The sequence below is a fragment of the Pseudorca crassidens genome, chromosome 2, assembly GCF_039906515.1.
Source record: "Pseudorca crassidens isolate mPseCra1 chromosome 2, mPseCra1.hap1, whole genome shotgun sequence".
NCBI classification, from domain to species: domain Eukaryota; kingdom Metazoa; phylum Chordata; class Mammalia; order Artiodactyla; family Delphinidae; genus Pseudorca; species Pseudorca crassidens.
Genome location: NC_090297.1, coordinates 82,859,258 through 82,873,302, shown reverse-complemented (window position 1 = coordinate 82,873,302; position 14,045 = coordinate 82,859,258). Strand labels below are relative to the sequence as shown.

Genomic DNA, 14,045 nt, shown 5'->3' with positions numbered 1-14,045 from the left:
GATCTAATCATAAGGGGATTGGTCAGGCCAGCCTGATTATCATTATAGTTTAGGACCATTTCAAACATCTGAATCTCCAAGGTGTCTCATATAGGAGGAAACTCTGGTAACTGATGAGCTCCACTTTATTGAAGGGGGTTAAAAAAAACTGTTTTAATAATCAATCGGTTTCTGTGCAAAAAATTATCAATAATGAAATTTTAACCGTGCAGAGCAGCACTAGAAAGCATTTGGCCACAGTCTGATCAACCAGGAAAAAAACTTTACTATGAAATGTTACTTACCATAGCCAGTTTTCTTCCTCTTCTTGAAAGTGGTCATTCTTTTTTAGCATTTTTCAAATCTTTTATTTTTTTTTACCTTTGATAATTGACTTTATTTGTGGAGTTTTTTGTATACACAAAAACTTTAATTTTCACATATTCAAATATGCCTTCACATTCTTGCATAGCTTTGGGGTTTGCAGTTTTAATTAAAAAGGTATTCCTAACTCCTATATTGTACATGTGTTTTAGACTTGTCTACATTTAACTCTTTTTTTAAATTTATTTTTTATTTATTTATTTTTAACATCTTTATTGGAATATAATTGCTTTACGATGGTGTGTTCGTTTCTGCTGTATAACAAAATGAATCAGCTATACATATACATTTATCCCCATTTCTCCTCCCTCTTGTGTCTCCCTCCCACCCTCCCTATCCCACCCCTCTAGGTGGACACAAAGCACCAAGCTGATCTCCATGTGCTATGCGGCCGCTTCCCACTAGCTATCTATTTTACATTTGGTAGTGTATATATGTCCATGCCACTCTCTCACTTCGTCCCAGCTTACCCTTCCCCCTCCCCGTGTCCTCAAGTCCATTCTCTAGTCTGCGTCTTTATTCCTGTCCTGCCCCTAGGTTCTTCAGATCCATTTAAAATTTGTTTTTAGATTCCATATATATGTGTTAGCATACAGTATTTGTTTTTCTCTTTCTGACTTACTTCACTCTGTATGACAGTCTCTAGGTCCACCCACCTCACTGCAAATAACTCAATTTCGTTTCTTTTTATGGCTGAGTAATATTCCATTGTATATATGTGTCACATCTTCTTTATCCATTCATCTGTCGATGGACACTCAGGTCGCTTCCATGTCCTGGCTATTGTGCATTTTTCAAATCTTAAAGAATGTCATTCTATATTCACTCAAAAACCTATGCTAACACCCGACAAATTCTTCTCTTTCCTGCCTGATAACTTTAGTGAATATGCAAAATAAATATTCTACTTTGTCAACATTTATGGCACCTTTGGTATCACAATATAATGTTAAACATATTTTTCTTATCAAACTGCTGATCTTGACAATTTAAACAATGCTGATTGTTTAAAGCCCTTTATGATTTCAGGACAGTCAGTGGCTCCAAATACAATCAATTACTCTGCAGACAGAGCAACAATTCCTTGGGTCTTGTAAGGCACTTGATTGAAGTGTAACATTTTCTCCCAGCTACCTTCAACTCCAGAGCACAAAGACTCACAACCCATGTGGGGCTAAAGATCCGTTAGGAAAAATGACTCCGGCCAGAGACTGCAAAAAGGAGGATTGCATGGCTTAGTTTTGCAAATATAAATTTTGTTTTAGAGTTGGAGGAGAACTCAAAGAGGAAACCAGCTAGTGCAGCTTTCAGCCTCCAGGAAGGAAGGACTACAAGAGCTAAACCTGGATGTGCTATTTCAGTTCAAGGAAAGGGGGAAAATTTAATTTTGCAAAGTTTCATTTCTTTTAAAATAAGTGTAATGCTATGGCTCAGCAGGCTATATGGAAATGTGTATAGAGTGTGCACTAAAGTGCGAGGCTAATTTCCCTAGAAAAAAACTGGGAGAGAAAGAGAGAGAAAACAGACTCCACTCTCCTAAAAACTCTCCAGTCTGTCGAGGAGGCAACTACAGAGTACAGTAAAAAAAAATGACGGCAATACTTTGACAAGAACGCCTACAGAGCCGCTCAGTAGAATAAGAGTTAACATTCTGCTGCCTGACAACTTTACAGCAAAGCCCAGAAGAGGAAGCCAGAAAATTCAGAAAAACCAAAGCTTAAGTCTGACTATATTTTTAAATTTCATTTTTGGTTTCTTTATACTTGAGCAGAACTCAGTCCCGCAAACGTCTTCTTCAACGGCGGCAGATGTCACCTTGGAATTCTCCCAGAGGCAAAGTGCTAGATTTGGGGCAGTTCTTCTTCGGTCACTAACCCCAGGTGGGCTGGGTTGTGCCTGAGCTGACTGAACTTCGGACCCGTAGAAGCACCTGCATTGGCACCATCTCATAGGATGCACCCAGGCTAAGGGCCCGGGGAGGTAGGCGAGCCAGGTATCATTGCCTTCGGGGCGAAAGCCGAAATCACAGCTAGGAGAGGGCTCTGCTCCTTGTCACGCTGTTACTCGGCTGCAGATTCCAAGGCTCAGCCTGACGCGCGCAAAGAGCCCGGGAAATGCCCTGGGGGCCGGAGAGGAGCCCGGAGCCAGTACTTTCTATTAAACTCGGTAAGTACTGCGCTCCCGCTGGCGGGGACACTGCATCGCCAAATGGAAGGGAGGGTTCCCTCTCCTCCACCTCGAACTCCTTCCAACCGCCACCTTTTCCTTCCCAACAGACCTGCCGCCCATTCAGGCGGACATCTGGGTCGGTGGCCTGAGGGCCAGAGCTGGGAGTCAGGGGGTCTGGGTGGCTGGGACTGTGGTTCCCCTCAGCACCTGGAGCCGCCAGTGGCCGAAGGACACTCGCGCTTGACGGCCGATTGAATCACGGGTGAATCAGCCCCTGCAGGGTTTCGGAGTTTCCTACTGGGAGGAGGCGGGGCCGGGGTGTGGATTCGCCAGAAGCAGCCCAGGGAGGCTGCTGGAGCCTGGCTGGGGGCGGGGAGTCGGGAGGAGGGGCGGGGGCGGCCGTAGGGCCTGCGGAGGCGCGGGCGTGCGAGGGGCTCTTTAAAACGCGCCGGGCACGGGCTCCCACAGACTCGGGGTTCCTCGCGCCCCTCCTGCTCCATCCCGCAGCCCCAGGCGCCTCCAGTCCAACCTCCGCAGCCTCCCCGCCTCCCCAGCCTCCGGGGCGCAAGGAATCCTCCCGACCTCGCCGTCAGCTCGTGAACATGGCGACCCCCACCGGGCCCCGGGTACCCTGCTACGAGGCCGCCGTCGCTCGGGCGCTCCTATTCGGCTGGGTCCTGGTCCGAGTGGCCGGAGCCACAGGTGAGCGGCACCCTCCCCCGCCCCCCCCCCCCCCCCCGAGCCCTGGGGCCCGCCACCGGGAAGAGGGAGGACAGTCCTGGCTGGCAGCAGGCTCGCCCTGCCGCCCTGAGGTGCCACCCGCCCGGGACCCGCCGCCCCTTCTGCTAGAGATGCTTGCTCGTGGCGTCCAGCGTTGCCTAAGTGCGTTCGGGGCTCTCGCTTGAAGTTTAGGAAAAGAGCTTCCCAGGGAGCCGACACCTTGAAGGTGGTGGGACGTGGCTCCTCACTTGCACGGGTCGGCGTGCAATGTTTGAATGTTATCCTTCATTATATATGCACTTTCCATAATAAAAAGCGGCTCTCGGTCTTATCTTGATCGTCTGTGTTTTAGATTGCGTTAGAGGCAGTCCCTGCAAAATGTCGCTTGGACTGGAGCAGGCACCACATTGTGCATGCCCTGTAAGCCTCTTGTGTGTGCGGGCAGGGCAGAGGCTGATCTGCTGAGAACTGGCCAGGCAGACCTTAACACTAAGGCATCCTAACCGAATACATCCGACGGTGTTAACAGGCTTAACGGCTGCACGGTTGTCTGTGGAAGTTTCAGTATAGAGACATTTTAGATACAAATGAAAAAAGTCAAGGTTTGGGTTTTTTATTGGATGCAGTCCTAACTCTTCTTACACATGTGGGCTTTGTCCTTTAACGTAATTTATGGAAAACCCTTCCTAGCCGGCTTTCCCTGGTAAGTTGAACCTGGAGTCCTGCCCTTCCCGAGTTGGGCCGTGGACACCCTGGGCCACTGATGGCTCCTGGGCTGTGCTTCCAGGTCATTATCACAGGGCTTTCCCCCATGAATAATTTCAAACAAGGGTTTCAAGATCCTTGTGCGTTTCCTCAGATTACCCGGTCAATCTTGCCATGAGGAAATTCTGGGTTTAGGAAAAAATTGCAGATTTTTTCTTATAATTCAGTTAAAGCTTTTGTGATTGGAAAAATATTAATGTGAGGTTTATGATGGTGTTGGGGAGTGGGAAGCTGTTTTATACCATCAACATGAAATCGTGTGCTGAGAAGTTCATGTAAACATTAATAGCTGTTTCTCTGTTGTTTAAAGGCACTACAGATGTAGTAGTAGCATATAATTTAACTTGGAAGTCAACTAATTTCAAGACCATTTTGGAGTGGGAACCCAAACCCATCAATCATGTCTACACTGTTCAGATAAGGTAAGCCAGGTACCAAAAAAGAAAAATAAGATTTTTGCTGTTTCCTGTGCTGAATATAAATGTCTTTAAAGCTGATTGATAGATGAGATTATTTAACAGATAACAAAGAAGAGGGCATTCATCATAATTTGCTGGCCAGAGCCATACTCTGTCAAGCCTGCAACATTTCCAGACCTTAAACTGATAGAACATTTTAATTGTTTTTGGAGATGACGGGGAAATTTGTAAGTGGAGTATAAGCTATGGATAGGAGAACCTTCTTGAGCAAGCCACGGTGGCACTGATCGCTGATAATTCATCTCATCTAAGTACACAGCTTTTTTCCGTGCTGTCTAGACTGCTAGCGGTATTTAACATGTTAGAGAAGAGGTGGGGAGGAGTTTGGATGTATACATTGCCTTTAAACAGTGTTTGATTCATTAATCTTTGGATTCATGATTCAAAATTCGGTTGCATACATGATCTTGGAGGGGGTCAAATTCATGACTCACTGAGCGGGAATGGAATACTCCTCTGTCTGCACCCTGAGCTGTCAGGGCTGCTCTGCTCATCCGTCCCCATCCCTGATTGGCAGCTGTCCCCAAGAGCCCCTAATTCAGCATATTCAGTCTCAATGTCCTCTTTTTGATGGTCGTCACCATATTCTTAGCAAGTTTTTGGTTTCTGAAATGTTCTAGGAAGCTTGGTAGAGCTCTTATTAAGTAGAGGAGAGCAGCTGTGGAAATTAACACTGCTTGCAAAAGGCACAAAAGTATCGCTGGCTAAAATTAAAGGTGCTTTGCCATTTTGTTTAGCTTGTGCCAAGCCTTTTGTAGCATTTGGAATGCAGCTGCTAAGTATGGAGTGGGGCTTTTAGGTGGTTTTTTGTTTTTTTTTTTTTTTCCCAAAATCAACTTCATGACAACAATTGTCAAGGCAACACGGAAGAGAATTTGTGTGTGCATGCATGCTTGTATAGATACATAGAAAGATTTAAAGGAATTTCATAACTCGAGGTAATAATTACTATTATGGTCAAACTTGTCAAATCAGATTCTACTGGTTGAGAGTTAGTAATTCCACTGATACAGAGCTGAAGTTTACCTTAGTAGATGCTTTCCTTCTGGGTAGTGAAAATAAGATTTTAGGAGGAATGCTTACCTCCGAAATATATTAAGTTTGGTGAACACGAGGAAACATATTTCTGAGTTACCAGCTTTTGAAACATAAGCCTTTGTCAACTCAAAGTTCTTGGACTTTGCATGGCTGTTGTTAAATAAGTGGACGCAGTCCCCTTGTGCAAACATCCTAGTGCAGAGCTGCCTCTTGGGGGCGCCCGCGGACCCGGGCTGGGGGTGGTTCCCGCCGTACCGGCCGTCTCCACACCTGTGCTGGAGGACGTGTGAGCAGTCCCTCGGCCCTGCCGGAGATCCGCACTCTTCGGCGACCAGCCCACGGGTAAATGGGATTCCTGGGTGAAGGGACCGTAGCAATCATTTTATAGAAGAGGAAACTGGCCCTGGGAAGGTGAGGGACTTATTCATGACTGCGCTGATGGGGCTCGCCCAGCAGGGTCGGGTACCACGGTCTACCCAGCGAGGCGCACCACCACCCCTCAGTGGGTCTCCCCCGGGTCTGATGTGGGGCTCCAAAGCCGGGAGGAGGAAAGAAAGTCATTCCCACTGGTCTCCTCAGTGCGCCTTCCTCCCTCCCGGTTTCTTTCCCTAGAGAAAGCGTCTTAACCTGCTGCTCCTCCTGACCCACCCACCTCACCACCAGCCAGTCCTCAAACACAGGGTGCCGCTGCTGTGTCTGAAGCCCCTCCTTGGAGCGCCAACTGCCTTTTTCCCCTTTGGAAATGTTCACCGGTGGTTGCAAAGTGTTACTGGCTCAAGCCTTAGCACCGACCATCCCTTGTAGTATTGATTCCATGAAACGTTCTGAATTCTAAAACAGAACTAACTCCCCAAGCTTGTAGAAAACAACTTGCTTCTTAATTGGAGAGTCTGGATTCTGTTGGGATTTTTTAGAAGTTCAGGCGGAACTTTTATTATTTCCAAATCAGGAGATTTTGCAATACCCAGAGGAACCTTGGAGGCGTTTATATTGTTCATGCTCATTATAGCATTCAGAGGAAATGAACTGCAGAATTGCCCCTTCCTAACCTGTTCACAGCACTTCATGGCTTTATTACTTTTGATGATTTAGTTGCTTGTGCTAAATTTTGTCAGAGGACTGTGGTTGCTACTGTGAGCTGGAAGGAACCAAATGCTATCTCTCAGGCAGAGTATAGCCTCAGCACCCAGCAGTGTTGCTCCTGTTATCTGAACCATTTGTTTGCCATAGCAGTGGAGAAGAATCATCAGGTTCTCATTCACTTTTTAAAATAGAAATGATGTAATTTAAAAAAATGCATCTGGTCATTCTGGAATTAAGACTGCATCTCTACTTTTATCACAGAAAATTAGAGAAATCTAAGAGTATGTAAACTGATATTTCTGTATCAATCTTTATCTGTGAATTTAAGGACCAAGAGTGTGTTTACTCACACCCTCTTAGCCCGATTACTTAGTTCAGACTTTTAAAAAAATACTTATTTATGGTTCTCATGCCTGGATTTAGACAACTGAATCCATATGGCAGCTTGTTTTCCCCGGTTCAACCTGGAAATGTAAACCATCTAGTATCCAGCAAGGCCTGGCCATGTGCAAGCCCTAAAGCCCCACTGCGTGATGGGGGAGCACAAGGGCATGGAGCCCTGGTACCACCCTCACCTTAAGTGCTTTAATGAGATGTCAGTGCTGGGGGATGGGGAAGGGAAAGATAAATTCTGAGCAAGGAGATCTGGAGATTCCTGCAGAAGGTGGGATTGGAACGTGGCCTTGAATGAAGGGTAGGGAACGCTAGTGGTTGATGATGGGGAAGGTCAGGGTAGCTGTCAACTTATGTGGGACAGATGTGTGTGGATCCAGCTGCAGTGACATTTGTCTAGGAATTGTCTTGGTTCTGTAGAATAATTTCATTTTTAGAAGCTCTTTATATCATTTCAGGATACTTTCATTTTTGGCAGTACTTTAAATCATTTCCTCTTCAATGACATCTTACAAAAGAAAGCTCTGTCTTTCGTCAGGTCTCTTAGTCTCAGACTTTGACAGATAACCACCTGTGTTGTTGCTCTATAGTTTTTGACAGCACATCTTGTGAAAGTGAGGGAGGCATGTCGTATAATGAGAGGAACAGACCCAGCTCTCACCACATAAGCTGTGAGACCTTGTACAAGTTACCTAGCAGCTCTGTGCTTCAGGGTCCTCATATGTGAGGAAGATCCAATACCTTCTTGGAAGGATTATACCAAACAAAGTAACATGGCTGAGGGTCCAGTACAGTGCCTGGCTTATAGTAGATTCAATAACTGTTAAATAACCACACCAAGAATGGTCACAATAGAATGTAATAGGATAGAATATATTACATAGAACATAGAATGTGGTAAACAGAATATAATAAGTGGACTGTAATAAATAATTGGGTCTTGATGGAAAATTGCCCTTTATCCCACATAGTCATGACAAATCATCTACATTTTAAGGAAGATATTTAACAAAACGGTTCAGAGCACAGACCCAGTAGTCAAATTGCTGTCTGGCTCAAAATCCAGCTGTGTGACGTGGAGCTGGTCACCCAGTCTCCCTTTGCCTCCATTGCCTTATCTGTAAGAACAGAGACAATTACAGAGCCACCCGCAGGTTGCTGTGAGGATTCAAACTCATCTGAAGTGCTCAGCGTACCAAACGCCTCCTCGGGATCGCTTGTGGGAAGCTGCTATTGTAACAAGGCACCCCAGCCAGAAACCAGTTTGTCTTGTTGGATGCAAATCATAATGTTCCATTTCTCTTCCTTCAGCTCTAGATTAGGAAATTGGAAAAACAAATGCTTCTACACAACGGACACAGAGTGTGACATCACCGATGAGATCGTGAAAAACGTGAAAGAGACATACTTGGCCCGGGTCTTTTCCTACCCATTGGATGCCATCGGTTCTACTGGGGAGCCTCCGTTTACCAACTCCCCGGAGTTCACACCTTACTTAGAGAGTAAGTAGCTCGGTTTGTAGTAACCATTCATTCTTGTTTTAAAAACTTCTGAATATTCTTGTGAGCTTGTGACCCTTAGGAGCCATGACCTAAGAAAATATTTATCCATAAACACGTCTTCTTTCTCAGAGACTGGTAAGTGCCACAGGCCTCTTCGCTCATTCCGGATGTGGCAGGAGGTTCACGGAACGTGAACTTTGGAGTTGATAACAATGTCATCAAGTAGGTTTCTCCACCAGTCTGTCCCCAGACCCTACCAGTAACTGGCTGGATGAGGGGCAGGGAGTAGGAAATTCACTAAGCCCGGGGTTCCAGTATTTCCCCATATATATTTAGGAGAGTCTATATACCTCACTTCTGAATTTTCAGAAGTCCCAGATGAGGGTTTTTCACAGATGGTCACGAGTCCATGGGGACAGTTCCGTCTCCCTCCAATCTCATCATCGGGCTTGCTGACCTTTCTAATCGCTTGACCATGATCTGAGTCCTGTGATGTGCTGCCACTTGCCGGGCCAGCTCCCATCCTGCTTCCTTCATGCTGGTCTTGAAAACGCAGAATGCTTTTCTCCCCAGCCTTTGGCCCAGTAAACTGACTTGAGCGTCTACTAAGGGAGAGCAGAGGATTCCTGCCAAGTAGGAGACGTAAATTTTTTGTCACGGCTATGGTTCTGAACTAGGTATTTTAAATAAACACATGTAGCACATTGAGAAGAGTGAAATCAGCTGCTCTAGCAAGAAGACTTGGAATGAAAGTGTTGTGTTATTGGTGCTTTTATATTTACCCTTCTGACACCCAGAGGGGAGTTTCTCAAAGCAGGGATGGAGAGAAGGGGCCAGAGGGACAGGCAGCCGCCTTTCCCCTTAGCACCTACTTTGAGGGTGGAAATAGGCCCAGCCTCACCCCAGGTGAATCTGGCTGCCTGCCCTGAGCCCCCGTGTGCCAGAGCCCGTCTTCAAACTCCCCTAGTGCTTCTACCTGTGTGCCTCTCCCAGCACTTAGCTAGAGTAGCGACCCTACCCACAGCCGCCTGCAGGGTCATTGACATTTATTCTCCCTCCACTGGCAGCATCCTCATGATTCCTTTTTATAGTTCTTGAGTTTTTTTGTCAGCCACTGCAAATCCTTTTTTGGTGCAAGAGGGAAAATAGTTTATTTATTTATTTATGCGCTCACACACACACATACTTGCACATAGTTCCTGTTAAGTTATCGGGATTTGTTTTACTGTCCTTCAACCAAAGCACATGAGATAACTGAGCCATCAAAGAGACGTGGTGGTTAAAACTGGTTCCTTGAGGTACCAAGGACAGACATTTCTTGGGCTTTCCCACAGCCTCTACTTTATTGTATGTAAGATCTGGAACCTTATGCAGCTGTTTGGTTAACCACATGTGGCTGCTGAGCACCTGAGATATGGCTAATGCCCTAAGTGTAGAATACACGCTGGATTTTGAGAAAGATCTCCAAAAGTTTTTATACTGATTAAATGTTAAAATGATAATATTCTAGCCATATGGGGTTAAAAGAAATATATTATTAAGATTAACTTCACCTGTTCCTTTTTACGTTTTCTAATGTGACTCCAAGGAAACTTAAGGTGACATCTGTGGCTCCCACTACATTTCCGCTGGACAGCACTGCTGTAGAACGTCTCGGGGCCCAGCTCTGGGGCTAGGGAGTTGGTTCTATGAGCTGTTTCATGAGGGATGACCAAGTTGTTATTAACCATGATTAATGGGATTCTACGTTGTCTAGAATTCTTTGATTCCAACAAAGCTCATTTTCTGTGTTTTAGCAAACCTTGGACAGCCAACAATTCGGAGTTTCGAACAAGCTGGGACAGAACTGAATGTGACCGTACAAGATGCACGTACCTTAGTCAGAGTGAGCGGCACATTCCTAAGCCTCCGCGATGTTTTTGGCAAGGACTTGAATTATATACTTTATTATTGGAGAGCTTCAAGTACAGGAAAGGTGAGCGCTCTTTTGTTTTTATGACTCGTTTTAAATTGTAGATCCTTGATTTTACAGCCTACTTCTTTTCCAACTCAAATATCAGAGCGGGTGGTTGAGAGGACAGGGTGGCGGAGTGGGAGGGGCCGCTGTCCTGGTTTTACCTGTGACTTCCAGCTGCCTTGCTCAGGGCCTCCTTGGATACTCAGGTTCCTCAGCCAGGGGGCTGGACCAGTCATCTCCAAGGTTCCCACCAGCTTCCTCATTTCTTCCTCTACAGAGGATCCCAGAGACGAGATTTGTTTTCCATTCAACAATTAATACTTCATTCCTATTTTCCTTTACTGCAGATATCTTTTTTTAATTAATTAATTAATTAATTAATTTTTGGCTGTGTTGGGTCTTCATTTCTGTGCGTGGGCTTTCTCTAGTTGCGGCGAGCGGGGGCCACTCTTCATCACGGTGCGTGGGCCTCTCACTGTTGTGGCCTCTCTTGTTGCGGAGCACAGGCTCCAGACGTGCAGGCTCAGTAGTTGCGGCTCACGGGCCTAGTTGCTCCGCAGCATGTGGGATCTTCCCAGACCAGGGCTCGAACCCATGTCCCCTGCATTGGCAGGCAGATTCTCAACAACTGCGCCACCAGGGAAGCCCCAGATATCTTCTAAAGGGGCTAAAAACTGGGTTGGATGCGCCCAAACTGGATATCTTCATCCTTGGGAAAAAAACATCCTTAGCAGTTATCGGGGGAACTTGGTGAGCCAACTCACTTCCAATCCTTTATGTCAGATGTGTCCATGTAGGCTTTAACTACCACAGTGACTTAGTAAAGGGGGCAGAATTCCCGGAGCCCAGATGAATGAAGGACTCTATCTTTTAACAGAAAAAGGCCACGACGAACACTAATGAGTTTCTGATTGATGTGGATGAAGGAGAAAACTACTGTTTCAATGTTCAAGCAGTGATTCCATCACGAAGAGCTAACCAGAAGAGTCCAGAAAGTCCCATCGAGTGTACCAGCCAAGAGAAAGTTCTGTCCACGGGTGAGTGGCTCTACCCATGATCCATCTGGGGAGGGAGGGGTGCCTTCCAGGACGAGGATTTAATTTCTTCAGGGGAAAACTGCCTTGGTTTTTTGTGGTTTTGGGGGTACTCATAATTTTAGGCATTTAGAGATGTTTCTATGTTGCTCCCTTGTATTAGCAAGTGTTTTTCTGAGCACGTACCATGCGCTAAGCTCTCTGCTGAGCCCTGGGCCCATGGTGCATGTTTAGGATTTAGCATCAAATGCAGATTTCTCTGAGCATTTCTTCATACTTAAATTCTGATTTGGGGAGCGTGGGGGGAGCTTCTGGACCAGGTGCACCAGCACCTGATGCACATTTATGAGCACCTACTGTGGGCTGTTTCCACAAAGGTTTTAACCCACGAAGGGAAGGGACTGAGTCTATCAGGTATACCACGTGCATGTGTGTGTCCCTGGCCGGCACGTGTGTGTGTACATTATGTGCCACACCAGGGCCCTGACACCAAGTGAGGAGTGGATCTTATCTGGAGATGCCATGGAGGCTCAGACACGTGCATGAGGGTGAGAGCCCAGGAATCTCCCACCAGGCTTGAGCGGGTAGTGCTCTGAGTACTTTTGGGAACAAAAAGTCAAAGGATAGCAATAATGACCTAGTGCCTTGTTAAGATGTAATTTAAGCCTTTTAAAAACACTTAAAATTCCCTCCTGTTTATTGACACTGACAGAAGGAAAGGGCTCTCTTTCCCTCTGGTTCTGCACCGTCTGGGCCCTCATACCCACAGCCCTCAGGTCCATCCTCCTAAAGCCAGCTTGAGTTCCGCTGCTCTCTGACTTCATGCACACCTAGATCGCCTCTTCCCCTGCCTCTTATCTATCTGCTGAATTGGGTCCTTTGAGAATGATTTCAAATGCCACCTCCACCAGGAAGCCTTCTTATTGCCCCAACCAGTTATCATCTCTTCTTTACTTGAATTTTGGTAGTGCTCTGCATCTCTCTTTGCACTGAGAGTTCAGCTTCTATAATCGTTGCCACCAAACTCAGCATCATTTTCAGCCACTTGTTTCTAACAGCCGTTCTTGCTTCCGTCTTCATGCATCTTTCTAGACTGTGAGCATTATGCAGTTTATTAAATCGTTTTCACCATTGTCAATTGCCCGCAAACATCTAGGGTTTGACAGATTCTTTCCTAATCGAAATGGGTTGTGGTGGAAAGAGCGCAGGAAAGCAATTTCAAGTTACGCAAAAACAGGATGGTGTAATTTGGGGTTATGCCTTCAGTTCTGCCCACTGATAAATGGGATTCAAGCTCTCTCTCTGAGTTGACTTGGTACCTTTTATTTTTCAGAAATGCCCTTCATCGTTGTAGCAGTGATGCTTGTGGTCATCATCTTCATCATCGTCCTGTCTGTGTCTCTGTATAAGTGCAGGAAGGCGAGAGCAGGGCGAAGTGGGAAGGAGAGCTTGCCCCTCAATGTTGCATGAAAGATCCTGCTCTTGGATCTGCCAACTTTGCAGAACTCGTGTTGCACTGTGACCAAGAACATTTAAGGCAGTAGAATACATGGAAACACAAATGAGTGTTTGAAGCTTAGAGACCCTTGGGCTCAAAGAAAGCTCTCATCTGACCTGTTCTCACGATTAGCATTCTGGTTTCAACATCAGCATTAGACACTTTGGGACGTAATGAGCGGTACAACCAATTCCAGGTTTTTTAAATTTCTATTTTAATGCTGCAGCACCTTTTGCACATATCATGCTCTAGACTGTATATTTTCTACACTCAAGTTGAAGCCAGATCATCTAAGGAAAAACAAATGAACAAATGCCCTAAAAAATCCTGGGTGGATTTTTGGAGAACTTTTGAGAGGCCGACTTCAAACCATGTGGGAGAGTAAAATGGAAACTGGGTGGACTTTCTAACGTATGTCTGTCCTTTTGTAATATGGTGTTTAGGGTTTTTTTTTTTTTTTTTTTTGAGTACTTTTGGAGGTTCGAAACAATTAGCAAACAACATTTATATGAATGTGTTAAAAGCAGAAGACTTGTATTGGGGGCACATTCGTAACATGCATTACAGTTTAGCACTTTAACTGACTTAAATGCTGTTGATGAAACACTTGACAGATAGCTGTATTTTTATAAGACTACTATACCAACAAATTACATAGAGTTTAAGATTTAAGGTACTTCACACTTTATGGTCAACATTGTACATATTTATAATTTGAAAAAAGGTTTTATATATGGGGATTTTCTATTTATAGAGGTAATATTGTTTGTATATATTGAGATTATTTATTTAATATACTTTTATATAAATAAAGGTAACTGGGAATTGTGACTATTTATTATATCTTATTTATCTTATTTAGTTATTATTTATGGTTTGGCCTTTGTATTAGTTGGCTCTGCTGCAGTAACAAATGACCCTGGAATTCTCAGTGGCTTATGACAATGGTATCTTTACATTACACTTACAGTTTGGTGGCTGTGGATTGACTACAGCTCTTCTTAATGTCTTCTCATTCTAGGACCAAAACCAAAGGTGAAGCCC

The 14,045-nt window shown here is 45.2% G+C and overlaps 1 protein-coding gene across 1 annotated transcript; it reads left to right on the top strand.

Moving 5' to 3' along the window:
* Positions 1-2,972: 2,972 nt before the first annotated feature.
* F3 (coagulation factor III, tissue factor) lies at positions 2,973-13,837 on the top strand. Its single transcript, XM_067726965.1, has 6 exons — positions 2,973-3,234; positions 4,328-4,439; positions 8,322-8,512; positions 10,309-10,487; positions 11,347-11,506; positions 12,837-13,837. The coding sequence occupies exons 1-6, from the start codon at positions 3,135-3,137 to the stop codon at positions 12,971-12,973; spliced, it is 879 nt and encodes a 292-aa protein (XP_067583066.1). The 5' UTR covers positions 2,973-3,134; the 3' UTR covers positions 12,974-13,837.
* Positions 13,838-14,045: the final 208 nt, after the last annotated feature.

Coding starts and splice junctions, on each gene's coding strand:
- F3 (XM_067726965.1), top strand. CDS start 3,135: ATGGCGACCCCCACCGGGCCCCGGGTACCCTGCTACGAGGCCGCCGTC. Junction 8,513..10,308: donor GTTCACACCTTACTTAGAGA/GTAAGTAGCTCG, acceptor TCTGTGTTTTAG/CAAACCTTGGACAGCCAACA. Junction 11,507..12,836: donor AGAGAAAGTTCTGTCCACGG/GTGAGTGGCTCT, acceptor TTTATTTTTCAG/AAATGCCCTTCATCGTTGTA.